Source organism: Lepidochelys kempii, chromosome 12, assembly GCF_965140285.1.
Source record: "Lepidochelys kempii isolate rLepKem1 chromosome 12, rLepKem1.hap1, whole genome shotgun sequence".
Lineage (NCBI taxonomy): Eukaryota > Metazoa > Chordata > Testudines > Cheloniidae > Lepidochelys > Lepidochelys kempii.
This window is the reverse complement of record NC_136391.1, coordinates 11,876,166-11,903,825: the sequence shown is the minus strand read 5'-3', so window position 1 is coordinate 11,903,825 and position 27,660 is coordinate 11,876,166. Positions and strand designations below refer to the sequence as shown.

General features: G+C 45.0%; 3 protein-coding genes and 1 pseudogene across 4 annotated transcripts; all 4 read right to left on the bottom strand.

The window, feature by feature from the left end:
• Positions 1–478: 478 nt before the first annotated feature.
• LOC140896534 (ferritin heavy chain A-like) lies at positions 479–4,133 on the bottom strand (annotated as a pseudogene). The gene is made up of 4 exons (XR_013634504.1): positions 4,032–4,133; positions 3,442–3,581; positions 2,417–2,549; positions 479–719 (listed from the first exon to the last, which is right to left on the bottom strand). The product of XR_013634504.1 is annotated as a ferritin heavy chain A-like (transcript).
• Positions 4,134–8,993: 4,860 nt separating this feature from the next.
• LOC140896533 (ferritin heavy chain A) lies at positions 8,994–12,567 on the bottom strand. Its single transcript, XM_073308459.1, has 4 exons — positions 12,463–12,567; positions 11,651–11,797; positions 11,055–11,180; positions 8,994–9,149 (listed from the first exon to the last, which is right to left on the bottom strand). The coding sequence occupies exons 1-4, from the start codon at positions 12,562–12,564 to the stop codon at positions 8,994–8,996; spliced, it is 531 nt and encodes a 176-aa protein (XP_073164560.1). The 5' UTR covers positions 12,565–12,567.
• A 3,410-nt stretch (positions 12,568–15,977) lies between these two features.
• On the bottom strand, positions 15,978–18,716 carry LOC140896532 (ferritin heavy chain A). The gene is made up of 4 exons (XM_073308458.2): positions 18,615–18,716; positions 18,023–18,169; positions 16,704–16,829; positions 15,978–16,133 (listed from the first exon to the last, which is right to left on the bottom strand). The coding sequence occupies exons 1-4, from the start codon at positions 18,714–18,716 to the stop codon at positions 15,978–15,980; spliced, it is 531 nt and encodes a 176-aa protein (XP_073164559.2).
• A 4,853-nt stretch (positions 18,717–23,569) lies between these two features.
• Positions 23,570–26,340, bottom strand: LOC140896531 (ferritin heavy chain A). The gene is made up of 4 exons (XM_073308457.2): positions 26,239–26,340; positions 25,712–25,858; positions 24,997–25,122; positions 23,570–23,725 (listed from the first exon to the last, which is right to left on the bottom strand). Exons 1-4 carry the CDS (start codon positions 26,338–26,340, stop codon positions 23,570–23,572), a joined length of 531 nt encoding a protein of 176 aa, XP_073164558.2.
• Between the last annotated feature and the right edge of the window lie 1,320 nt (positions 26,341–27,660).

Below are 27,660 nucleotides of genomic sequence, written 5' to 3'. Positions count from 1 at the left end.
CATTCAGCATGGCCATCTAGGCAGTCTTAGCAGCACTAGCAGCTGAGAGAAGAGACTTAGATTGGCTGGACCTCCAGCATATCTAACTGGGCACTCCCTAAAGCATCCCCCCATGCCTCCTACTATTTGAGGAACATAACACGTTCTACTCATTTTCCCTACTGCCTAGCAGACACTACACCAAGCCTCTTTGCTTTGGTACTAGGCAACTCCTGCTGTGGTGAACAGGACCGAAAATGGTGTTGTAGCACAGCAGACCCAAAATGTCTTTGCTCGTTATATTGCCTCTTACAGTGGCCATGGCCATATGCTTTAGAGTGTATTTGTCACAACTGGACTTCTGCATGTGGGAAGTGCAGGAGGAAGAGTCAATGACACTGTTTTAGGCCCTGTAACAGCCGATTAGACTTTTCATTGTATATTAAATTTAACAATGAGGAAACCAAGTAATAGCTTGAAGCCAAGTTTTATTCACCATACTGAGGGGTTAGGCAATGGATCTTTTGCTGTCTTCTAGAGGAGGGGTCCAGGGTTCTTACTGAAGGATAAAAGTAGAGAAGAGTTCAGCTGCTCTCCCCCAGGGTGTGCTTGTCAAACAGGTACTCTCCCATGGCATTCTGGGGCACTCCCAGGTGCTTCAGGTTGGTGAGGTGGTCTCCCAGTTGCTTGATGGCCTTCACCTGCTTCTCCAGGTACTCAGAGTCTGGGAAGTCACAGAGCTGCAGGAAAGAAGAGATGGACTCACTTCTGCTTCACATTACTGTTGGTTTAGCACATTTAACTGCCTGCTATGGTAAAGCATGACACCTACCCATGGTGTCCCTAGACCTCCAACTACCATAAGCTGGGACTGGACAACAAGGGACAGATGATACAAAGTTGCCCTGTTTTGTTCATTCCCTCTCAATCATCTGGCAAACTCTGCTGTCAGAGACAGAATACTGGGGTAGATGGACCATTGGCCTAATCCACTTAGGTCATTCTTATGGTCAAATCTGATAATAGCGATGTTGCCAAGTGTTCACGGCACAAAGTTTAGAGCCTTCCTTATTTGCTACACAGACAGTGCAAGCAAGGGGACAGATTACTAGGGCCATAACAAATTCGTGGCCATGAACCCCCCCTCCCCTCCCCACATCCTGGGCCGTGAAATCTAGTCTTGTGTGCTTTAACCAATACTATCCAGATTTCATGGGGGAAGAACAGCATTTCTCAGATTGGGGTTCCTGAGCCAAAGAGCGAGTTGGGGGGGGGGGTCACAAATGTTATTTTAAGGGGAAATCGCAGTATTGTCACCCTTGCTTCTGTGCTGCCTTCAAAACTGGGCGGCTGGAGACCAGCAGCTGTTGGTCAGGTGCCCAGCTCTGAAGACAGTGCTTCACCAGCAGCGGTGGCAAAGTGAGGAGGAGGAGAATACCATGGCACCCTTACTCCTGCGCTGCTGCTGGCAGCGGCTCTGCCTTCAGAGCTGGGCTCCCGGCCAGCAGCCACCGCTCTCCAACTGCCCAGCTATGAAGGCGGAAGTAAGGATAGCAGTACTGCAAACCCCCCGCCCCAAGCACACACACCCCTACCTTTTTTGTGTTGGGACCCCTACAATTACAACACCATGAAATTTCAGCTTTAAATAGCTGAAATCATGAAATTTATGATTTTTAAAATCCTATGACCATGAAATTGACCAAAATGGACCACAAATTTGGTAGGGCCCAAATCATTTCGTAAGAGTTAAAGTAGTTTTTGTATGGATTTAGGGGAAGTTTGCAGAGGACTAGTATTTTCTGTTTCTTATTGGCAATTAACTAGATGCTGACTTTTGTTTTTCAGAAAGCAGCATTTTCCATTGCTGTGTAAACATGGCCAACATTTTAGGTGGGATAACGTTGGTTCCCAGGTTTATATAGTGGTCCTGAATGGCCCCTAGTTAGCGTATTTTTTAGCGAAGTTACACCAGGGATAAGTTCAGTTCAACTACACTCTCCAGAAGCTTGTTTATTAGCTTCAGTGATTGGCTTATACACAACAGTCCCTGAATCAAAAAGGAAGCTACTGCCCTTTTACCATATCAAACCAGAAAGGTAATTAGACTATCCTCTGCAATCTACTTAAGACCCAGCAATAGCTTATTGTAGGTGCCAATTAATCCATGACAGGTAGCTTGGGGATCTAGCAAAGCTCATGCTCTCAGTTTAGTTGCTAGTAATCATGAGGGCTATTAAGGACAGGATAAGTTACAGGCACCATATGCCTAGCTTAGAAGGCACTAAGCCACTGCTATGGCTCAACATTGATTAATGTTTTTCCTTGTGTCCACTCAGCCAGAGAGTTAGGCGAACATGGAGCATTAAACTTTGAGTTCACAAATGCCTTAACATCTCCACAAGCAGGATTTGAGGGCAGCGGCATGATTACTCACACAGGAATCACTCTTCTCCATAGCCAGCTTCTGCAGGTCCAACAGGGCCTGGTTCACAGTCTTCTCCAGCTGCAGGTCACATTGCAGGGCCTCCAGGCTGTTCCCCCACTCATCCCGCTCTGGCTTCTGCATGAGGAAAAAACAAACCAAAAATGCATATTATTTATATATATGCACTAGTAGACCTCACCTTCATGAGGATCATAGGGACTCTGCAGGGGGACTCATATACTTTGCAGGAGAAATAGGTAGGCTCCAAGGAAAGTAACAAGGGGCACTTAGATTAGTCCTCTGTTCTCAGGAGGAGGGAACAGCACTGAGAGCTCCCTTGAAGTATTCCACTCACCCACTCTCCCTTCCCCTGCCACACAAGGCAGACTGCAGAAGTAATACAAAGGAGCAGGCTGCCACCCCCTGCAGGAAAGGGGGAGTAGTGGTATGGCACAAACATAAGTGAAAAAACATAGCAGTGAGGAATGATTTAAGATGCATCAGGCAGACTAAGTTTGTATTTTGAGGCTCATCTGAACAGCTATGCCTGCTGAGTCTGCCATAAGGTCCCTCAGCCCACCAGTATTGGGTGAAGTTGTCCACTTTACTGCTAGCAGCCTTTCTTCAGGCAGCCCTGAGTATACAGGAGCCTTTAGAACAGAATTAACTCTATTTGTGTTTATCAATACTATTGTAGAGGAAGCAGCAAGATCACGGACTACAGCTAAGCATATTGCAGGAAAAAGATGTACAGGCTTCCCACACAATTTTTAAATGCAGATCCACAGCACCCCTTAGTGTTCCAGTTCCAAGTTACAGAATATGTATTAACAGATGGATTAACTAAATAGAGGCTTCTCTCCACTCAGAGAAAAGGAGAAACACTGAAATTATTGAAACTGCTCATAAATAAATCAGTAATACAGTAATAACCTCACATTATAGATTCAGTGCTTTCAGATAAGCTCTTAATATGGTTTCAATAATCCCTTTCCTGGATACATGAATGGATTTGTTTTGTACCTTGATGTCCTTCCTGCAGGACAACACGCCCCCCTCATTTGTTGTGGGGTGACAAAAACCTCTCTGTATGCTCCTTTGCCTCATAGGACTTCTCCTTCAGGAACTGGGTCACGTACCTCAGAACCACAACAGCACCATCAAAATAGCAGGACTGAGGAAATACGAGAAGTGAGAGTAGTGAGATTATACATCACACCTGGGGGTGGTTAAGGAGCCACCAATAGTTGAAAGCCTCTTATATACATATATATCTCCTACAAAGTAACTAGCTCTTACCTCCTATGAGAACACCTTCCTTCCTGCTGCTTCTGCAGCAGTGCTTCAAAATCCTCAAGTTTCTGTCCCCCACACATAGGCCTTTAGCCCAAGCCATTCTGTAGCCACAGCATCCTGAATAACTCCCCATTATTTTCGTAGTAGTATTTGTACCTCCAACTTAATGCATTACTATAGTCTCTGGATAAGATATCAGCCAGTAGTTCTTCTCCCCTCCACCAAACAAACAAACAAAAACACCACCACCAAAAAATAAAAGTCCACAAGCATTTCTAAATTAAAGCCTTAGACCTCTAAGAAAAGGCTAAGAAACACAAACACTCACCATGGACTGATGTACGCAGCTGACATACAGCTCCTTGTTTACCACGCAGTTCACAGCAGCCTCACATTCAGCAGGGAAGTTCTGGCGCACCTGGGACTCCATTCGGGAGACACAGCACTACAGTATCTTTAATAGTTCAGCAACCTAGTGAGGTTCTGAGTAAACTCTACTAAAGCACAAACACAACTCAGAACAAATGTAAAAATCTTGCCTCACACAGTTACTATTAATACTGCTCAGACAAGGGTGTGGCAGCTACTTCTAGCTAATAGAATTCTTTCTTCCACCCCAATTAGCCTCCTGGACAGTGTCTGACAGATATTCCACAGGTGACAGCATTATTCAGCAATGAGCCAGCCCAGCAGTTCCCACGGGTAATGGACACACTTTCTTGGAACAGCCCAGGTAGGTGCCTTTTGGCTCCTTCCCTTTGACTGTGAAGAGTATGATACAGTAAGTGTAAAAGGAGGAGAAAATTGAGTAAAGATATACAGATTATATCAATCAACTTCTAAGGTGCCTCTATATCACCAGTCACTGTGATATTTAGGAGTACTTGTGGCACCTTAGAGACTAACCAATTTATTTGAGCATGAACAAGTACTCCTTTTCTTTTTGCGAATACAGACTAACACGGCTGTTCCTCTGAAACCTGTGATATTTAGCTGTTGGTACCTCACAGTCACTTCTAGTAGCTCCAGTAGTCGTGTGCCTAAAGTGTACACAGTTTATCAGTGCATACTGAATGGCACCAGGAACCATCTTCAGGATCTATTAGAAGCCCACACCTTGCCTGAGGCATACGCCTAAAACAACATACAGCAGCACTCTCTGCTCTGTAGTCTAGTACTCTGAGTGTGACATTAGAAACCAACCATTCCTGTGTTCTAATCCCACATTACACTGACTCTCTCTGCAGCTATAGGCAAATCATTTCACCTTTCTGCCTTATTTTTCCCATCTGCAAAAGATGAATAATCATGCCATTTGCCTGATTCAAAAGGGAGCTGACTGATTGAATTAGCTTTGAAGTTGGAAAATGCCATGTAAATACTCAATATTATTTCAGCACTCTGAGATGACTCATAGCCAAGACATGGTAAGGGGTGACCTTCCCCCTTCACTCTGTGGGAAACTGGAAAGAACAAGCTACGCCACACTTATAATCGTTGCAATTTAAATATTTAGGAAACAGTATCCTCCTTTATTGGCTTTTGCTCTGCATTTGCTAAGCTGTGTGTACATATAGTGCTAAAATGTCACAGGGCTCGTGTGGCCTACCAGAATGAACCTTGCAAGGGGCGTCATGGACTCCTGGGTTCCAACACGGACTCATTCTAAAACAGATAATCCCTCAGACCGCGAGCGCCTCGGCACAGGGACTGCGCAAATGTCCGAGCACATTGTGGGCACCGATGCACTTAAATAAAAATAATAATAGGGAGTTCATTATAGGATCAGGGCCTGATGCACTATACCCTCAATCTTGCAAACACTCAGGCTCATGCTTAACTCGCAGCACTTAAATATTTCTATTGACTTTGGTTGGACAGCTCGTGTGCATAAGGTCAAACTCAGGAGTGTCTGTAGAAGTTTGGCCTTGTGCAAGGCACTCCACAGCTTGTCATCTATAAAATGGGGATAAAATGGACTGAACTCCACCAGGGGTACATCAAGGATAGTTAGGTAAAATGCTTTGAACATGCTATGCTTTGAGCATGTGAAGTTATAAGTATTACATCAGTTGTGCTACAACTTTGTCATCTGTTATGAAGTAAAAGCAAATCACAGTCCCAGCTCTGGAGCAGTCCCCTTAGTGGGCTGCCCTAAAACCATAGACCCCAGAAACCCTGAGGTCCCTGACTTTGAGCCAGCCTTGTAGGCCACTGAGCTGCCAAGAAAGTGGCCTGGGTTACATCAGAGCTTCACTGAAACTGAACAATCTCCACAAAACATTTCCACTTAGACAAATCAGCAAATTCAGACAAAAATGTTTTGTCTGAATTTTTCTAATGAAAGCTAATATTTATATTGTCCCCTTTTATGCTGTGGGGGGAGCGGGATGGATTTTGGTATAGGACATTCACCATTTGTTACTGTAACTTACACTTGGGCTAATACCAGAAAATTGTAACCTCACATTGGGGCCCCGATAAAATGTGTCCCAATTCCAAACCTGGACTGACAAAGTTTTGCAAAAGGTAAAACACTATGGTTTTTCCCAGTGTTTGGGAATAGTGAAAGGCCAAAACTGGAAGCAGAAAGATGGGTAAATGCAGGGTAAACGCATTACTTTAGTAGACATTACCTTCAGATTATGTGGTGGATATCACGGTCAGGAGTGGCTCACAACTGTGAGTGCCTACCTCCAGGCAGACACCCCAAGCTCGTGACTTGTTCTATAATTAGATTTCACCAAGCCAGTAACAAATGTGAACTCCTTGATCACTAGAACAGTCTTTTCCATAGAATCCCAGGCAGTCCCCTTCGATTCTCCAGTCTATCTTGCCCCCCAAACAAACTGGACGTTATGATAAAATGATTAGTTACACCAAAAATCACATCAGTTAGGTTGCTTCTAGTCCCAAGAGACCAGTCACTTACCCCAGATAAATTGGCACTCTAGATCTTACACCAAAGACAATGCTGGCAGGCAATTCTATAGTAAACTACCTAAACGTTTATTAGTTAAGAAAAGGAAATGAGAGTTATTGAGAGATTAAAGCAGGTAACCTATATATACAGGTGAATCACAGCCTAAAATTCTAAATGGTGGCAGTGATGTAATAAACCCAGTTTCCCAAAAGTCTTTTCAGAGTACCCAGATTGTCTCTGGGGATCTGCGCTTTGCATCTAGTTCACTTCCCTGTAAGAGTCCAAACAATCCAGAGATGCAGGATCCTTCCTTGAATCCATACTTATAGCTCACAGAAAACAAGCTGACAGTGTCACTACCCTCATAGGATTTTCCTTTAATGATGGAGAGTGAGGAATGCAGTTTGAGTTTTTAACCTTCACTCCACACACAATGACCACTTGCCTTGGAGTTCACATTTTTCTATTAAAGGTCTTCATTTGCATTCCACAAGGCTTCTTTCTCACTGGATGGGTGATTAATTTACATTTACAAAATGTAAATGTTTGCTACTACATTGCAACAGGATATAGATGAATGAAAACAATACAAGTAACATCCCATTAGTTTTCATGACATTAAAACACCAAATACACTCTTGTACATTTAACAATCATCACTTTGCTCTATACTAATACACAAATGAATTGGTCTGGGGTTTCAACCTGAGTTGTCACTTACTCTGCCAGTGTCACAGTGGGCATATCATGTAGTTGTCCTTTAATTGCAATGTATTTGCTGGTCTGCTAAAAATCATCCCTTTATCCATTTTTTTCTTTAAGTTATTTCACCACACACACAAATCATACAAAACAAAATCATCACGTTGACACTCTGCTCTCTTAGTAGATGGTATTGGCTCAGATGACATCACAAAATTGATTTTCAGGAAATTCAGACACAGTCTGCCTTACATTTTGCTCAGGTCCCGCTCTGTTTCTTCGGGTTAATCTAAATCTCTTTTTTCCAAGATCCCATGATGTCTTCACAGAAATGTCTTAGCCCACCTGCATTAAGACATGTGTGGGAAAGGGAAATTCATACAAGCAGCTGGAACAATTGGGGGACTACTGTGAAATTCCTGAGGTCTTCTTACCCCCTCACTTTTTTTTTTTTAATTTATACACACACTCCTCGGAAGGAAAACCAGGAAGAATCCCCATATTACCCTACCGTACTTCTCAAAGCCAAGGTCACTGTTAACCTATTAGCTCTCTGTCATGAATATTCAAGTGACCCCCATGTTATAGGGCCACCTCAAGCAGGTATTTGGGAAGAGCCACTTGAAGTTCTGCTGACAGTGGTGGTCACCATGCAAAGCTGAAATGATTACATTAACAATTTTCAGACACTAAGCCGTCTTAATTCCCATTCACCACTCTCCCCGCTAGGGTTCCCAAGCTGCCAGACAAAACTGTAGCCTGATTTCAGGAGCAAACAAATCTATATACGCCACTTGATGTACAGAGATGGAAGGAAAAGAGGTCCACATTTACTGCCATTATGGGGGGGTGTTTTGAGAGAGACATGCTAGCCTCTGTTGGAAAAAGTCATTTTGTTGGAGCAACAACCTGGTCATAACTTAGGAGGTAGAGGAGTTTCTACTCCTAAAATATGCTCTTGGAAATCATTAAGTAATGTGGAAAAGTGACTTGGAATAAATGATTCTTACCCCATCCACATGGGTTCCCCCACCCCTGTGTTATTCAAGTACTTATTACTCCAGAGTAAGTATAGGATACCAAACCACAGAGGTTGAATCAAGGGTTTTAAAAGGATTGTCTCTAATCTAAAAGCAGGTTAGGCTAGGAGAGGGAGGAAATTCAAGGGCATGTGTAGTATTACTGGGCCAGCTCTTCTTGTTGCTTAGAGATACTGGAATTGAGCCTAGGGCTCTGTAGGAAGTATGTTGAAAGAGTGCCTAACATGGTTTGAATGCTGTTGCAATTTTAACTAAATGCATGAGATGGCTTTTAGAGGGCCTGGTTTTGCCAATATCTGTGCCAGGGCAAGTCTAGGGAGGGTTAGTTTTCTAAACCACTTCTTACATCAAGACCCAGTCTTTTCTCCTTTACACCTGCTTTACCCACTGTAGAGCATACACTACTCAAAGCACCACCCAAGTTTAGATCTACACTGCATGATGGCTAGCAAGGGGAACACAATTCCTCATCCTGCCTTTTCCATCTGAATTCCTGCACCCTCTAAGGGCCAACCCCCCCCCGCCCCCTCATACAAATGGAGCAGATACCAGATTGCAACTGAAAGTCAAGTTTTATTCAGATTCATAACAGCCAGCATGACAAGAAGCCATAGAAGTAACTAGTTCAGCTGCTCCCCCCCAGGGTGAGCTTGTCAAACAGGTACTCTCCCATGCCATTCTGGGGCACTCCCAGGCGCTTCAGGTTGGTGACATGGTCTCCCAGCTGCTTGATGGCCTTCACCTGCTCCTCCAGGTAGTCAGACTCCAGGAAGTCACAAAGCTGCAAGGTAAATGGACATTTAGTTTCAATCTCTCGGATCAGGAACAGATCTTGATGGTCATACATCATGATGTGTGCAGGTAACAAAGGACTGAATGCAAATATTTGAAATCCACTACCTTTAACTGGAAGAGTCCTGGGACTGGAAAGAATGGGTGTTCTTCTTTCAAGTTTCAGCCAGGAGAAAGATTGTGGTGGAGCAGTCATTCAAGTGTAACATTTACCTACAGTCCAAATTCCCTCCCACCCCTTAAATCTATAGCTACCCCCATGCATTTTGGGCTTTAGCCTAGAGAATGTTAGCTGGGAAAGAGCTTCATACTGGTGATGGTTTTTTACTTCATCCAGCAACATTCTATACTGTATGGCTAGAAATAGGCAATAGCTGATGCCATTCACCACAGGTTAAGGTCTTGTTAGCAGCCACAAGGAATAGAGACATCTAGACATCTCAGTTCTGACAGCATGTGTTTTGCTGACTCATTTCAATTCAATACTGCCCTTTCTGCTGGTTTTATACTGCACTAAAGTTTAAATGTTCACACTCTAGTCTAAGTTGATTTAGTTAGCAGTAACGCTCTTTCAGGAAGGCTCCCCCCCCTCCCCCCAATCATTCCCTTTCTCACCCTCTCTCACAGGTCCAGAGATTCCTATGGCCCCAGTTAATCCACTGGGGAACAAGTATGGCCCTATCAGAACATTTGGCAATAGGAGGACCTTGACCCATGATAGCTTGTGGTCATTAGGATTTCCCTGCCCAGTTCAGAAGTGCCTCCTTTCAAGGCTCATCTTAGCTGACCCAAGTACAGAGCGTGTGCTGCTATATAAAGCAGTGGCATGAACTAGGCCAGGGGTGGCCAACCTGAGCCTGAGAAGGAGACAGAATTTATCAGTGTACACCGCCAAAGAGCCACAGTAATAGGTCAGCAGCCCCCCTATCAGATCCCCCATCCTGCTCCCAGCACCTCCCACCCACCAGCAGCCCCACACCTCCCCCTCAGCTGTTTTGTGGCATTCAGAAGGCTCTGGGGAGGAGCAAGGGCATGGCAAGCTCAAGGGAGGGGGCAGAAAGGAGTGGAGTAGTGGCAGGACCTGGGGCAGAGCCAGGGGTTGAGTAGTGAGCACCCCCGGGGGCATTGGAAAGTTAGCACCTGTAGCTCCAGCCCTGGTGTCGGTGCCTATATAAGGAGCTGCATATTAACTTCTGAAGAGCCGCATGCAGCTCTAGAGCCACAGGTTAGCCACCCCTGAACTAGGCCCTCCTTAGAAGGGGTTGCTTTAGCTGATCAGTTCATACCTCAGTGAATTGCTCCCCAGCAACCTCTCACCTAAAGCACATGTCCAACTCCCAAACACTTCTTTTGTCACTCCTTTTTCAGAGTCAAAGAGCTTTGAAGGAGTTAGAGTATAAGAGGGGGATGCTGTCTAGGTTCCCATGCTATTGCTTCTTCCCCCCCATTTGAAGCAAGTGGGGAAAGCCAAGACAAATACAGTTATGTTTTTTCTGAAGGTTTGACAACTTAAACTGTTGGAAAAACAGGGTGGTTAGGTTTTTTGTTATCGGGAAGATTTGTTGGTCAGAGTTCCCAGCTGAGAGAGGCAGCTTCCTTAAAAGACATGAGTTGACAAGGCACAGAAGTGGGAAGTAGTATACAGCAGTGGCTTCTAGATTTCTGATTCATGTACAATCTCAGAATATTGTAGTGAAGTGAATGGATGCAACATCAAGCTCATGTGACCCCAGTGGTCTACCAACCACAGTTTGGGAACGTTTGCACTATAGCTCCGGTGCCTCAGAACATTTCTTCCTTTTTACGAAAGGATTGGCCTACTGGCCAATCACCAAGAAGTTCTTCCCATGCAGTTGCCAACTTATTCCCTTTCTTCCTACTACCTTATACTCACATGGGGGTCATTCTTCTCTGTGGCCAGCTTATGCAGGTCAAGCAGGGCCTGGTTCACGGTCTTCTCCAGCTGCAAGGCACATTGCAGGGCCTCCAGGCTGTTCCCCCACTCATCCCGCTCTGGCTTCTGTTCAGCGTTGACCAAGAAACCAAGCAACATTCAGTCCAAACCAACTTCACCACTCACTGAAGGTACATGGTGACCCACTGCCTACTCACCCTGACACTTCTCCTTCCCCATGCCCTGGTATGCAAGGAAGTAGTACCCACTGAGTAGACCAAAAAGATGCTTCCTACAGAAATAGGAACTAGAGCTCTAAGTAAGGGACGTTAATATACAAAAAAGGTAAAGGACCAAGCAGGATACCAAGATTGTATAACTACATGCATCTGTATTAAGTAGATTTATGAGAGCTGTCCATGTTATACCTTTGGGGAAAGGATTAGCACATAGATAATTAATGTTGTCTAAGAAATGACAACCCCAACCTCTGATGCCTCTAGTTGTTTTCCCCTCCCATCCCCAATCCAAATCCATAGGGCTCATTAGTATGTGTGAATTTTTTGGAAGGAAGCCCGTATTATATAGTTTCTCACCTTGATATCCTGTAGGACAATGCGTCCCCCTCGCTTGTTCTGGTAGGTCAGAAATTTCTCTGCATGCTCCCTCTCCTCATGGGACTGCTCCTTCAGGAACTGGGCCATGTGCCTCAGGGCCACATCATCACGGTCAAAGTAGAAAGACTAGGGAGAACAAACAAACCATTAGTGACAACAGTATTTTTAAAATATGGCTACACCAGACCCAATAGCAGGCAATTTAGGGATCTTGGATAGTGCTCAGACTGACACACACTCAGAGCAATGGAATTACACCAGTGCAATACACACCCCCTGAGATTAGAGCAACTCTGGAGAAGCCCTATTCTTACTACTGCCAGCCTGTAGGAAGAGCAACTTCCAACTACTATGTGTTTCATGTGGAGATCCTTGCCACTGAATCAGTTACCATCATATCTGACCTTCAGTTTGCAGCTCAGTACACTGCAAAGGAGAGACTGCCTGGAAGAGATGCATGTAGAACCTTCATAAATACAAACCTATGTGTTTTTTTTCCTGAATAGGGGAGAATTTCTGTAGCAGCAGCCATCATCCAGAGACTGGAAGTCTCTAGAGGAAAAGGAACACAATCCCTTTTGAAATATAGCTGCAGCTTACATCAGCATTTCATTGCTTTGAAAGAATAAGAGTAGGCCATTCAGCAGAAGCACTCAGTGTTTTCCAGACTAGGAAAACAAATTCTACAGACATTACACCTGAGCAAGAAAGCTCTCCAGCAATGCCTGTTTGCAACCATAGGCCACACTTACCTTCAAACAGAGAACAGCAGGAGAAATAGAAGCACTTACCATGGAGAGGTAAACATAGCTGGCATACAACTCCAAGTTCACCATGCGATTAACAGCAGCCTCACAGTCCAGGTGGAAGTTCTGGCACACCTGAGACTCCATCTTTGCCAGTCCAACAAAAGCTTAAATAAGAATGACACACAGTTCTACACAAGCTCTGTGAAAACAGAACCTCCACCCACAAAAAAGAGAAGAACTATTCCCCTACCTAGCACAGCTGCTCTTAATAATGGTCAGAAAGGCTGTAGGCATGATTGGCAGCTGCTGTTGGCCAGTGGAAATTCCCTTCTCCAGCAAGGAGCTAGTTAACATTGTGGGCGTGGCTATAGCAGCATTTCCACCAGGGAGAGGTTCATTTAGCAACATTTCGTCTCTTGCTCTGAGCCCAGCTAAAGGAGCTGGGGTTTGTAGATATTCTCCAAACAGTGAGGTCGCTCCCTGGTTCCTTTGTGTCAGATAACTGAGGCATTAGCTCTGAGGTGGAGAAAACAGCCAATAAGTCAGATTTCCCCACCAAGAACTGCTCTGAAGAGATGAAAGTTTCATCAGGAGTCTGGGGCAATGATGCCTATTGTGCACGCATTAATGTTTTTTTTAATTCTGCACTTGGGTATGAGAGGCTTGGCATGAAACATGTGACTTTTATGCATCTGTCAGTCCCTTCTCTGTGTAATCAGACTTCTCTTTTGGATCCCAAGTGTAGCCCAGCACTGTAGTATGGACATGTGGGAGTCACAGGGAGAGTGGGAAACACAGGACACAGAGAGGTTGCTGGGACAGGAACACCCAGTTGATGGCAGGAGATATTTCACACTATTGCCTTTGCAGACACCAGAATTAGGGAAGCGACCGATGATTGAGGTTCCACCAGGAATTGTCATGGCATACACGTTTGCAGGGGCGTGAGATGGGCAGCTCATGTGGCTCAATAGAAGCAGCAGGTGGGGTCACTTCTGTGATTTAGTATCTGAAAGAAAAAAAATTTTGGCTTCTGTACCTCTGTAACAAACACCCCTGCTGTCATGAAAAGAAGATGTAGGGGGTCCAAGAAAAGGCGGCATGGCATTCTTTTTCTGCCTTTTATTGAAGACTTATTTAAATTGATACCCATTGAAAATATTAACCAAACTCTGTCCCTCAGGCACCTCACTTCTGTCTAAAAGAGCTGGGCTCAGCTGGAACATCCTGGCTTTTGGCCTCTGGCTGCTGCAGAATACAAATAATAGTTGATAAAGAAACTCTTTCAAGCAATTGTCTTGAAGTGAGAAAAAAAGATGGGCTAGTTTGCCCCTTATTTCTCCTGGGGCAGTTTGCTTCTTCTCCACCCCTACCCTCCCTTTGGTTTAGTCCCTTTTAGTGTCATTGGATTACAAGATGTGCCCCCCACCTCCCCTGCTACAGCTAGTGAAACCATTCAAGTGTTGTCCATGAGGTTCCAGTGAAGAGAGACATAAGCCTTGGTACTAGGGGCACTTCTCTGCAGAAGTCATGACAGAGGAAAAAGTCCTTTTTAAAAGAGCAGGGCTGTGTCCAGCTTGGGTCATATTATATTCCATGCCTCTTAAGTTCTCCCTACTTTGTCCATTGTCACAATTATACAGCCTCTAGCCTGTCTTCAAAACTGACAGCTAGTGCTGCTGATGGGTGCCTGTTGGCTTTCACCTGCTGGAGAGCAGCATTTTAGTAGATTCATAGATATTAAGGTCAGAAGGGACCATCATGATCATCTAGTCTGACCTTCTGCACAATGCAGGCCACAGAATCTCATCCCCTGCCTCCTGCAAAAACTTCTCACCTATGTCTGAGCTACTGAAGTCCTCAAATCATGGTTTAAAGACTTCAAGGTGCAGAGAATCCTCCAGCAAGTGACTCATGCTGCAGAGGAAGTCAAAAAACCCACAGGGCCTCTTCCAGTCTGCCCTGGAGGAAAACTCCTTCCTGCCCCCAAATATGGTGATCAGCTTGGCACTTCTCCATAGCATGGGGAAGACCTTTAGACTTTCACTGGCTGAATGGGGCTATCTAACCATTAATGCTCTTGCCCTACTAAATAGGACAAATCAAACAATTGGCAAGGGCCAAATATTCTCTCCTCCCAGAATAAAATTAAAAGTGCAAACTTAACTATCTTGGGACAGAACTTCAGGAGAACTGCATGGAATTACATCTGCTGCATACCTGCTCTTTTTTGTTTGTTTACTGTTTAGGGGTAAGACTCTCCACTGCCTGTGACCTGTAGTACCACAGTCCCCATGGCATCCTGTAGCTGCTTCTTGTTTCTCCCACCCCTCTTGCTACAAGAGCTGGCAAAAGATAACTAGGCACAAAGTTGTGGGACACTGGGCACATCCAAACACGAGCAAATAAGCGAACCCAACTCCCCATGTTTAGCAATATGAAAGTAAGTCACATTAACTTGACTCAGCCCACAGCAGGCTCCCTCAGTCATTTAATTAATAACATGCCATAAAATGAGCTATTGGTTACACTAACTCTACATTTGTTTACCCCTACTCCCCCCACAGGGCAGGTTTCCACAACATTGTCTAACACTGGGCAGGGATGAATGGCAGGAAAGTTTACTGCCTTCTTGACTCCTGGGGAGAGTGAAGGTTGTCATGGGGTGGATTTTCCCATTCCCCTGAGAAAGAACAAACAGCCATGCAGTGTCCTTATCCTGGCCTTTCTGGACAGCCTCTTAGCTCTAGAGAGCTGCTACTCCAGTTGGCACATATCAATAGGGAAGGAGAGCTCTTTAGCAAAAGGTTCAGGCTGGAAGAGGGACTTACTCCCCCCATGAAGGGTCACCTAGGTGGGGCGAAGTCATTGACCAGCTCTCTTCATGCAATATGAGGTTATTTAAGAGACCTACTAAAGGAGGGAGGGGAAGTAGTGGGAGAAGAGTCCCGTGGCGCTACACAACCAGCAGGAGGCCCTCTCAGTGTGGTTTTAGACTAACCTCAATGTTAGTACTGGCTTCAAGGAGAAATTTCTCCTATTTGATAAAAGCCAGCAAGGGAGACTAAGCCCAGCATAGTCCAACTGTTACTACATTAACCTAGGGTGTGAGAAGTCACAGTTCGAGGCCCAGCTCTGACTCAGGCAAAGCTGAGATTTTAACTGGGTTCCTCCCCCTGTCATTCCAGCTAAGAGCAGTAGCTACTGGGCTAGTGACATCTGTGGTAGGAGGTTGTCAGAGACACCATTGTACGGCAACATAGAATATAGAACTTTTGGTAATCTCAAAATTGAGGCAGGAGAGCACATCACACCCTGCTCTTGCTATCAGAAGCAGTGGTAAGTAGGATTCTACTGCCATTGCCCCAAAATAGCGGTCATTCCTTCTGCACAGAGTGTGCTGAAGAGGAATGGTCATCTTGACCACATAAAAGACACAGGATATTGGATGCATAGAATGTTTTATTGTCAGCACTTGACTCTAGGTTGCTAGACCTTGTCTATTTGGCTGTGAAGTGTAGAGCTCTGCATGGCACTCTCAGCTGGCAGTGTGCCGTTCAGCTTCTCTCCCCCAGGGTGAGCTTGTCAAACAGGTACTCTCCCATGCCATTCTGGGGCACTCCCAGGCGCTTCAGGTTGGTGACATGGTCTCCCAGCTGCTTGATGACCTTCACCTGCTCCTCCAGGTAGTCAGACTCCAGGAAGTCACAGAGCTGCAGCCAAGCAAGGGAAGGAAGAGGACTATTTATTCCAGTTCAATTATGTACCATTACATTTCAGTGCAGAGTTTTAGCTGCAAGTAAGAGTCGCAATGAGCTACGGATCGACCATCTCTCCCTGGCACACATCAGTAGGGTGTGAAACCACTACTTGTCAGGTTTATGTGAATTCCAAAATTGTTAATATTGCTTCTCACACCCTTGAGCAAGGAAGCTCTGTAGTCAAAGAATGGGAAGCATCATTGCCAGCATTACCAACAATCTAAGGCATAGATGCAGTAAGACAGACTTGACAACTGTAACCATAAATCCCTCTCCCTGCCCAGATCTTCCAACTACTCCCCCCACCCCCTGTTCCAAGGAGAGGGAGACACAGAAGCCTGGAGGCAAAAAGAGTAGAGGGCTCTCCTGCAAGAGAAGGCCACTTCTGGGCAGATAAGACGACTGAACACAGCATCTCCCCCACATCCCAGAAACGGGAGAGGAAGCCAAACTTCCCTAGAGGAACAAGTGCTCCCAAACATCTACTCCAACTGCGTTGTATTTGTCTGCCATTATACTCACATGAGGGTCATTCTTCTCAGTAGCCAGCTTGTGCAGGTCCAGCAGGGCCTGGTTCAGAGTCTTCTCCAGCTGCAGGGCACACTGCAGGGCCTCCAGGCTGTTCCCCCACTCATCCCGCTCTGGCCTCTGTACAAACCCAAACAAAGCAATGCTAAGCTCACTTGTTGACTCCCACTGCAGCTAGGAGCTAGTGTCTACTGCATGGAGAGTTGGCTTCCTTCATTTAAGAGGTGAAGTGTGGGCTGGAAAAAAAAAATCTCACCTACACTTATCTAATAGACAGTAGTAGTAAGCATCAGAGATGTGATGCTGGTAAGCCAAGTGCCAACTCTAACCAAAGCCTAGTTGTCAGCTGAGACCTCAAAGTCACTGCTGGAAATCAGGCCAGTTCATTTGGGTATCAGTATAGATCAAAGAATGTAAACTTCATGAAAACTAGCAGTATATTACCTGCCTTGTTCTCACTTATATGTATCACGTTAGATGAATAGCAAACATTTACATGTTCTATACCCCTGTAACTAAATAAAGAATCCTTTGTGGAATGCAAATGAAGAGTTTTCACAGGCAAGTAGTAACTCTTGTGCATTTGAAGGCAAGTGATCGTTGTGTGGTATGATCAGATATCAAAGACTCTAAATGCATGCCTCTCCCAGCAAGAGCCCGTGTAGTGGTAATGATGCTATCAGCTTGTTTTCTGCTAGCAGCTACAGGTATAGACACAAGGGAAAAAACCTTTATCTCCTGGTTATCTGGAGTCTAACAGAGCAGAATAATTGAATGAGAGGACTGAGATCCCCAGAATTATTTCTAAGTAGCCCTGAGAGACTTTTGGAAAACTGGAGAATGATAACATCTGTTACCATTAGGAATTCTAGACTGGGACTCACCTGTACATGTTGAAAGGTTAAAGCAGATCAACCAAGAAGAGAAATTTAAAAATGTTACTATAGACTTGGCTACTCATATTGTTTGGCGTGAGATCTAGGGTACAAGTCAACCCAGGTGAGTGATGGGTTTCTTGGGACTGGATGCTGAGATAGTGGGTGTAAGTGACCATTCACCAGTCCAGCTTGCCTAGATAGCAAGATAGTCCACTTGGATGCTCTAGTCTGGGACTCCATTATAGACTACTGTAGTAGTCTGGGAGGTCACATTAAGTACCGGGCTGGTAAAATCTACTTCTAGACCACACCACCAGTTGGGGGGGGGGGGTCTGCCCTGAGGCAGGCACTCATGATTATTTGCCACTCCAGACAGGGTGACAAGATGCAGGGACTATAAAGCAAGACAGAACAGCAAGTGCCCTTAGTGGTCACCTTGATATCCTGCAGGACAACGCTCCCACCTCGCTTGTTTTGATAGGTCAGGAACTTCTCTGCATGTTCCTTCTGCTCATGAGACTGTACCTTCAAGAACTGGGCCATGTGCCTCAAGGCCACATCATCCCGTTGAAAGTAGTAGGACTAGAGATAGAAGAGAACAGCAAAAGCAATGCATCAGATGTTTACTACAGGTAAATATCAAAAAGCTACTTAAACCCCCATATGTGGGCACAAGCCTGCTTGTCTCCTTCATCTTTTAGCCAGGTACAATGCCATTATCTCTGCCTAACTAACTGCAATTCAAGGGAAGTCTAAGCTTCTAGATTTACTCTTTGTGCAATCTGAAGTAGTGCTCACAATCAGTCTCCCCCTTCCCCACAGGGGCACATTCCAAGATACTCCCCCCTCAGTACAACACCTGCCCATTACAACTACAACTGTGTTTGTCCCAACACACCACCAAAATACTACTCATTTCCTCACTAGCACAGAGATGTCACCGCCAAGATCACACGCAGTATTTGTTCCATATTTTCACTCTCATTAGCTAGGAGAGGAAAGGAACACCCAGAACTAGCATACTCACCATAGACAGATAGACATAGCTAGCATAGAGCTCCAGGTTCACCAGGCGGTTCACAGCAGCCTCACACTCAGCATGGAAGTTCTGACGCACCTGGGATTCCATTTCAAGACCTAGAGAATACAGTTGTAACAGCAAAGGAAAAAAATCTGAAAGCACCTAAGCTAAGAGGAATACACACCCCCAAAGGCAAGCAGAACTTGCACTTGAAGACAGGTGGCATTAATACTGTTCAGAGTAGGGAATGCTTGTGATGGGCAGCTGATGCTAACCAATGGAAATTCCCTTCCTCAGCAAGGCACCAGTCAGCATTGTAGGTGGGACTGTCATAATGTTCACAGCTGAGAGGCTGGCTCATCAAGATAACATAATCTGTTGTAATTACAGCCACAGTAGGAGGAGGGTGGGGGTTATGGACTCTTCTTGAACAAGTTACTTAGCTGATTGTTTTATTTGCTCACTTCCTTGGCATTTCCTAGCCTTGGGTAACTAGCTGTAAATTTAGAACCATGTAGGAAACTAATAGTTTTACTGTCATGCTGTTTACTTAGACACTATGGAATAAGTTTTCAAAAGCACCCAAGTCCCACCTCCAAGAGTGACTGAGGCACTCAAAAGTGTGAGAATCACTGAAAAGCACTGGGACATGAGCTCCTAAGTCACTTTCCAAAATGGCACTTAAGTGCTTTTGAATATCTTATTCTGACGAGACATGCATTAGTGATTTAGGCACCGGTGTTTTGGCAACACAAATATCCCCCTCACAGCCATCTTGCCAAGCTCCCCAGACCTTTGCAAAAACACAGCTATTTTTGCCTGGTGCTAAAAAAGCTGCAATTCATCCTCTCTATCGCCCCAGGAAAGGGAACAGTTTCTGACAGAACTATGGAGCCCCTCCAACAGGAAACCTCTTTCTCTGCAAAAAGACAGGCCTGCTGGCCATTGCAAACTGGTGCCCAAGTTATCACCAACAGGGCTGCCAGAGTTGCTTTTCCCCTGCAGTCACGACACAGAGGACTGAAAACTCTGTGGGGTCTGCGAGGAAGTGTCCCAAAGCAAATTCAGCAAGGAACCTTAAGAGCAGAGGCAACAAGACTGACAGAAAATTTGGTTAATTTTTCCTCAGGAGCATTCATTTTAGCTGCTGGAAGCATGAGTTGGCAGGGCAGGACTGTTGCCACATCCCTCATGTCAGACATAGGAGGTAGGGATGCAGCAAGAGATGCTTCTCCCTCGGTGGTCAGCTCCCCTCCACTCCTGAATGCTAAGAAACCAAGGACGATATGGTCCTGATGCCTACACACAAGCAGACAGAAGTACTATTAGTCCTTCCCCAGCAATCTAGCTTTAGACCTAGAGAAGGTCCCACCTCTTGTAACTTAATTTTTCAGTTACAAAATCCTGATTGGACAAAAGCAAGAGGTAGATATTGGGAAGATATCAATTTCCTTCATATTTGAATGGGACATTATTGAAACAATTCATTCTGAAGGTTCAAAACACATTATTTCAGCTTTATCCTTTTCACTTTTTTAGGAAGCTTTAGTGTGAATGTAAACAAAAGAAAAGTTGCATAAAACAGTTTGATGAGTGCTTATTTTTTGACCCTTGTTTCACACAAATTGCAAGTTTTCATTCCCCTCCACACACACACACCCCGGTTCAGTGCCTGAGTGTATTGAACATTTTTCCAGAAGCTGTATTTTGTCACTTGTTTTTATTTTCACACAGCATCACAAAAATCAGCAACCTCAGTGCTCGTGGCTATATTGCTAGGGAGGATCATGCTAGTTCCAGAAAAAGACAGAGTGGTCTTTCAAGTTGCAGTGGGGGAGGTTTAGGTTGGATATTAGAAAAAAACTTTTTCACTAGGAGGGTGGTGAAACACTGGAATGCGTTGCCTAGGGAGGTGGTGGAATCTCCTTCCTTAGAAGTTTTTAAGGTCAGGCTTGACAAAGTCCTGGCTGGGATGATTTAATTGGGGATGGGTCCTGCTTTTGAGCAGGGGGTTGGACTAGATGACCTCCTGAGGTCCCTTCCAACCCTGGTATTCTATGATTCTATGGTGCAGTTGGTTAGCACCATCCAATGTCCTAGAAGGCACTGGTGTTGAGGGTACAGCATTGAGCAGAAAGTGGCTTCACAACAGTTCTGAAATCAGGGCATTAATAGATTTCCCTTCATTGATCTGTGACTCGTTCTAGTTACGTCACCAGATTTTCCCTTCCCAGTGGAAGCTGAGCAATAAGAATTGTAAGCCAAGGTCCCCCTGCCAGGGGGTGCACTATCTCCAGTCACTTCTCTAAGCCAGCTCTTTGGTTCCCCCACACACACACACCTCTTCCATGTGTCAGATAGCGATACTACTCATTAGCGCACTCCTCTTACCCCCAGCTTCTACACAGCTGAATGTGGGACTGGATGGAAGTTCTGTCCTTCAACCCACAAAGTGACATTGTAGAGCCTTTAGCCCTAGACCTGGCATAAAGGATATCACACTAGGTGTGAGTTAGTGTAGTTGGTCGATTTCCTACAATACCCAGAATGAAATTACATTAGACATAATACAACCGCCGAGCCCTCCCCCAGGAGAGCACACATGGGATGTATATCTAGGCTAAGCCTTTCCAATAGCAGCCTTCCTCAACCTCCACCATGTTCCCTGTGATTCCCATCCCACACCCCCCAGAAAGAAAGACACCTTAGAGATTTCAACAGGTTAATACATTTTATTCTCAGCACTTGGATGACCATCAACCCAGCTTTACTATGCTAGTAAAGGAGAGTCTCCCATGTGCATTGTTCAGCTACTCTCCCTCAGTAGGATCCTACTGCCATGGCCCAGAATAACAGTCATCTCATCTGCACAGAGTGTGCAGAAGAGGAATTGTCATCTTGACCAAATCAAAGATACAGGATACTGGATGCATAGAACGTTTTATTGTTAGCACTTGGCCCTAGGTTGCTACACCTTGTCTGTGAAGGCCTAGAGGTGAGCTTGTCAAACAGGTACTCTCCCATGCCATTCTGGGGCACTCCCGGGTGCTTCAGGTTGGTGAGGTGGTCTCCCAGCTGCCTGATAGCCTTTACCTGCTCCTCCAGGTAGTCACACAGCTGCAGCCAGAAAAGGAAAGAAAGGTTAGAAGATGGGTTTGTTCCATCTAGGATAGGCACCATTGCATTTCAGTACACATAACCTACAGTGGTGAGCTATGCTGTCATGCTAAGTTATGGGATCTTTGTCCCTCTGTCCTCCCAGAGGAAAACCCTCAGGCTTTTGCATGTTGGCACTTGTATGTTTGAGCTAACTAGTATCATTAGTGAACATCCCTTCTCACAACCACAGTTGAGAACAAAGTTCTCTAGTTTGAAGGCTGTTCACCGTGGCAAGGAGATAGTAAGCCACTTGTCCACATTCCCAAAGAAGTCAGACACAGCTGCCATAGAAGGGGCTTATTCTTAAGCATATCACCATCTTAGTTCCTCATCTCCCATTTCATGGTCTCCAGACACCATAGAGAATTCTGCTGCAGCAAAGCAACTGGAAGGAAGATGTTTAGCCAAAATAGTATAAGACAAGACAGAACTGATTCTCAGCTACAGAAGAGGAAGAGGACTGGAAAGCCCCCGATGGACTGTAGAAGACAAGAAAACACATCCTAAGTTGGTTTACATTCAGCACAGAAGAACTTTTCAAAGACCCAAAATTCCACACAGGATGGAAATGCCCTTTCCTGGCCAGCTCCAATTATCGCTTTTACAAGATAAGCTTAACCAATTCTTGGCAAAGATGAAATTTCTACCACCAACTGTAAAGAACTTGCAGGAGGCCAGAACCTCAGCTGGTGTGAACTAGCATAGCTTCAGAGTTATATATCTGCCAGTTGCTGAAGATACATACAACAGCTCAGGAGGAGGAATTAAGATGTTTCCAGGAACAAATGGGTGAAGTTATATACACATTAGTCATTGTCAGGTGATTATTTGCCTGCCACAGTAGCTTTGCTAGTATTGTAACCCTCTAATGTCAAGCAACCACAATTGGAAGCCCTGCATGATCTCCATTTCACTCCTTCCTGCAAGTCACAATTTTCTTCTCTAATATAATAAGAGACACTGGGTCACCTTTTCCATTATCCCTATGCAGAAACAGCCACTCATCCCTCCCCCCCCCCCCCATTTTCCTCCCTGTGGAGGTGAAAATGCTTCAGTGCACCTGTGCAAGAAAGACATACTGGGGTCACCCACTACTGCTTTTGTTCAAATGCCTCCACATATATTCCAGCCCTAGTTGCAGGAAGGGAAGGAGAGTTGAAGTAGTTCAGCAACAGGAGAATCCCCTGTAGTTAGTTCTGGGTAGAGGCCAAAGGGTTTGTCATCAGTGAGAAACGCTCCATTTGGAGGATAACTAATTTGTCAGCCCCTCTCTCAACATAATTAGAAAATTATTTGGAAGAGAAGTGGTCACATGAGCTGGGGGGAGGAGAGGAGGGAGGTAAGAATAGAAGGAAGAAATAAGAATAGAGCCTTAGAACAGGAGGTCCAGATCACTGTTATCTTTACCCAGATGTCTAACTTTGGGCCCTCTGAAGTTGAGTTTCAGGTAGAAGATTTGAAATGTGTTGAGGAATGTGTTGCTAGCAGACAAAAGGCTTCTCTCCCTGGTGCACAGACCATGGGAATTACTGTATGTTGCCTCTACCCACTTCAAATGCCTTTTCTTAGCACCCAAAATAGCCAGTTCAGTCTACTAGATGAATCCTATCATTCTTTCCTGTTTGTTCCAGGACAGGTGGTCACCATGTGTCCAAAATCCCATTGCATACACTAAAAAAAAAAATCACACCATACAGATCCTAGATTAAGTTTTATTGTCAGCACTTAACCAATCAAAAGATGTACTGGTTAATGGGAAGGGTAATATATTCAATTGGACATTGCAGCTCTCAGTGCAGACTTCAGCTGCTGTGCCCCAGGGTGAGCTTGTCGAACAGGTACTCTCCCATGCCGTTCTGGGGCGCTCCCAGGCACTTCAGGTTGGTGAGGTGGTCTCCCAGCTGCTTGATGGCCTTCACCTGCTCCTCCAGGTAGTCAGACTCCAGGAAGTCACAGAGCTGCAGAAAGTGACAACAGGAAGACTCATTCCAACTCCTATGTGCTTAGTAGAAAGATGGCGGATTACTTGACATTTAGTCTAACAAATCTTAACTTACTAACTGTACATGCTATGTATGAGCTGGCCGAATGAGTGACCTGGAGAATCCTGGGACTAAGAAGAAAGGTTGCTCTTTCTTAAAGTTTGAAGCATAAAAGTGTAACACCTCAATGGTGGTTTACATGGAATCAGATCCCCTACATCAACCCCAAGTCATCATTAAACAATACATACAATGGAGAAGTATTACAGGATTTCATACTGGTGATAGTCTTTGCATTCAACCAGGAACATTCTGTACAACGTAGGCAGGAAATATCCTAGAGTGTGTCACTCATTTATTGCATGGCAGGAGGTTAAGATCACTGTAAAGGACATGGGTACAGACATTACACTATTTCTAAATAAATGTTTTGCTACCTCCCATTTTAGTTCTCCATGCTCACCTTTCTGCCGGTTTTATACTGCATTGACTTTTACATGTTTGCCCCCTCAGTTTAGGGCTTTCCATTTAGCTAGCCATTGCCTTTTTCAGGAGGGCTCCCCTCCTGTTATTCCCTTCCAGCTAGGTCCAGGAACTCCTTGGGCCACTTTCACTCTAATGGGGAACAACTGTGACTATGAGAGAATGTTTTGCAGTAGCTAGAGCCTATCCATGAGAATTGCTGGCCATTGATATTTTGCTGCTTAATTCAGAAAGCATTTATTTCAGGGCTCAGACTAATTAAGTGTAGTAAAGAGGCGGAAAACACTGCCACATATAGTGGCATGAACTAGGCCCTCACTTAGGGGCTAAAGCCACCCTTTCAATCTGCTACAGATATAACCCCATATTAATTCCCACCCCAATTAGTGCCCCTCTGTGGTCTCAAAGGAGGGAGGGAAAATAGCTTCTGGAGAGCTGGAAGCTATTTTAGAAGTTGGAGTGGAAAGTGAAGGAAGAAAACTAGGGAACTTAAACACTTCATTCTGTCACACTGTGTGGCCAGAAAGGGAGAGAAGACAAAAAAAAATGTTTGAAATAAAGTGGTTCAGAAGGTAAAAAGATAAGATTTGACAACTTCAAAACTTAACAGTTGTAACTTTCCTGGAAAAAAAAAAAAGTGTCCCTTTACCAAAGCCCTGTTTTCCCCCCAAACCAGGAAGATATTTTTGATCTGAGTTTCCATTAACTTCCATTCTGAACTTTGCTGACTGCAGCCCCCGTTTCTCCTGCCAACTTATACTCACATGAGGATCATTCTGCTCTGTAGCCACCTTGTGCAGGTCCAGCAGGGCATAGTTCAAGGTCTTCTCCAGCTGCAGAGCATGCTGCAGGACCTCCAGGCTGTTCCCCCACTTGTCCCGCTCTGGCTTCTGTTAAATAGCCACCAAAAAGGTTAGTCACAACCCATACCTGCTCTAGCTCTGCTAACTTTTAGGCCCTAGTGAGGAAATCTGCCCTGCTGCTCTTCTTTTCTCTAGTATTGTTATGGCCAGTATGCCAATAGTCCCTTTGCAACGTAGGTCATTATTCCCTTTGCTACTAGAAGTCAACACCAATACTGCAACTCTGAAAGAGGCACATTGTGTGTGATTTCAAGACATTTACAGCCAATTGAGCTCACCCACTAGGACAGGTTAGTACTAAGCAGCAGCTCTCCAAGCTTATTCCCTCACTATACCTCTCATGCCTGTGGCTAGATAGAAGAGGGATCACAAGCATTCTAGTCCCCAGTCCATAGGTTACACCCTGCATAGTAAGCAGGTCGAGCCCATCACCTACCTGACTTGGTCGAGTGTATCCATCTATGGGAAGTTGTTACACAAAGCAGAAGTGTATGGTGCCAAGCAGAATTTGAACCTTTTCCCCACAATACAGGAGCTTTGAGTTCAGTAGTCCCTCCCCAGGGCATCTTATAGATCAGAGACTACATTGAAGAGATTGTGTACCCCACCCCCTCACCTCTACATCCTGCAGGACAATGCGTCCCCCTCGCTTGTTCTGGTATTGCAGGAACTTCTCTGCATGCTCCTTATGCTCATAGGACTGCTCCATCAGGAACTGAGCAATGTGCCTCAGGGCCACATCATCACGGTCAAAGTAGCAAGACTGGGAAGAAGTACAAGATTGATACACCCAGCCAGGCAATGAGATATTAAAGATCTTTGCTAGTGTAGAACTCAGTCCACACAGTCCTTAAATGCCACATACATGTGTAATCCAATAGCAATAGTATAGAGTTAGAGTTTTAGTCCCACCTCTGAAGCATTCTCTATTGTACTCTCAGATTTCCCCAGGGCTCTTGTTCAACTCCATCTCTGCCAAAGCAACCAGGTGAGTTACTACAATCTCTGAGTAAGCATTTATAATTCTATAATCAAAAAGCCTCAGCTACCTCAAAAAAGTTTCACAGGACTTTGTTGTAGTATTTGGAGTAACAGTTGAAGCAGAAAACAGAAAAAAAGTTCTTAAGAAAGCCTCTGACTCACCATGGACATGAAGACATAGCTAGCACGCAGCTCCAAATTCACAATGCAGTTGATAGCAGCCTCACCCTCCCGGTGGAAGTTCTGGCGTACCTGAGACTCCATTACAGCACTTCACAGAAGAAAGGATAACAAAAGCTGAACGCTCACCAAGCCCTGCCCCCACCCTACTGAAATAACCCCCCCCCGAGAAGACATAGAAAGTGTTTACCTCACAGCTGGTTTTAATTCTGTCTGGAGCATGGTGTGGGTGTGAAGGGTAGCTTCTGCCACCCAATGGAAATCCCTTCCCCATCAAGGAACCAATCAGCACAGCATGACTCGGCAATTGGGCATCTGCTGCTCTGAAACAATGTAGAGTTGCTGAGCTTTGTGGATGTTTTCCTCCGCTAGCATGGTCAGATCCCTCCCTCCCTGGTGTTTTTGTTTCCACTGACCAGGAGATTTGAGCTACTGTGGAGAAAGCAGCAAACAAGTGTGATTCCCCTCAAGCCCCTGCTCTGAAGAGAAGCAGCTGGAATGGGGACTCTGGGGCGATAATGCCTACAGTGCATATGGCTTAATGAGTTCTAGGAATTCTGCTTTTGATTGTCAGAGCTTCTTGGATGCCAGAAGCTTTGCATGACACCTGTGATTGTTAGGCTGCCTTGGAGACCCATCTCTTTAGAGCTGTAGCTGAAATCCACTATTATCTCCGAGCACCACAACTAACACAGCAAGTTCCCGTCATTCAGCAGAAGGCTTGTTTCTAATTCTTGATGTTCAGATGGATACTACTATTTAGATGTGCAGTCTGTGACTTGTCTTCATCTTACCCCCAGCAGCACTCACACTAGGATTTAATGCTGCAAGGCAGACAGTCTGTTCACAAGCAAGGAAAGCATGTGCCACTGTCTAAAGCGCACAGCAGTGCATATTATGGGGGAGTAAGGTGAATTATAGAGCACACCCGCATGCTAACTGCCCCCACGTGGACAGTACTGGAGTGAATAAAAGGTATTTAGTTCACATTAACAATCCTCTTTCAAGCAGGACTGTATTCACATCAATTAGGTACCTTTTAGGTCACACTGGCAGCATCCAAAAAGGGCAGTTAGCACTCAACACTTTGGGGTGTTCTGAAATTCACACACCCCAGCCTGCACACTGCCGTGTACTTTACAGAAGTCCTGATGCTCTTTTAAGTAGAACCACAACAGCCCGAGCTGGGACAGATTTTCCTTATTACCTGACCCCTAATCAGCCAGAACCAGGTAGCCAAAGTTGTTCTTCCAGCTTTTTTTAGCCCCCTGCTCTATCACCCTGCCCAGAGGATGTTTGGGTAGCAGGCTTACTTCTGAAACTCATTATGCCATGAAACATTTCCAGGGCTAATCGTTATCTCACCTTAATACAGGTAAGTAAACCTTCCTGTCAAGATAGGGA

Excerpts from the sequence above, each read along its gene's own strand:
- LOC140896533 (XM_073308459.1), bottom strand. The coding sequence starts at position 12,564 with ATGGAGTCTCAGGTGTGCCAGAACTTCCACCTGGACTGTGAGGCTGCT. Across the intron at positions 11,181-11,650 it reads TTGTCCTACAGGATATCAAG|AAGCCAGAGCGGGATGAGTG; the intron begins GTGAGAAACTAT and ends AACGCTGAACAG. Across the intron at positions 9,150-11,054 it reads CAGAGAAGAATGACCCCCAT|CTTTGTGACTTCCTGGAGTC; the intron begins GTGAGTATAAGG and ends TTTACCTTGCAG.
- LOC140896532 (XM_073308458.2), bottom strand. The coding sequence starts at position 18,716 with ATGGAATCCCAGGTGCGTCAGAACTTCCATGCTGAGTGTGAGGCTGCT. Across the intron at positions 18,170-18,614 it reads GCTATGTCTATCTGTCTATG|TCCTACTACTTTCAACGGGA; the intron begins GTGAGTATGCTA and ends TTCTATCTCTAG. Across the intron at positions 16,134-16,703 it reads CTGAGAAGAATGACCCTCAT|CTCTGTGACTTCCTGGAGTC; the intron begins GTGAGTATAATG and ends GCTTGGCTGCAG.
- LOC140896531 (XM_073308457.2), bottom strand. The coding sequence starts at position 26,340 with ATGGAGTCTCAGGTACGCCAGAACTTCCACCGGGAGGGTGAGGCTGCT. Across the intron at positions 25,859-26,238 it reads GCTATGTCTTCATGTCCATG|TCTTGCTACTTTGACCGTGA; the intron begins GTGAGTCAGAGG and ends ACTTCTTCCCAG. Across the intron at positions 25,123-25,711 it reads TTGTCCTGCAGGATGTAGAG|AAGCCAGAGCGGGACAAGTG; the intron begins GTGAGGGGGTGG and ends GCTATTTAACAG.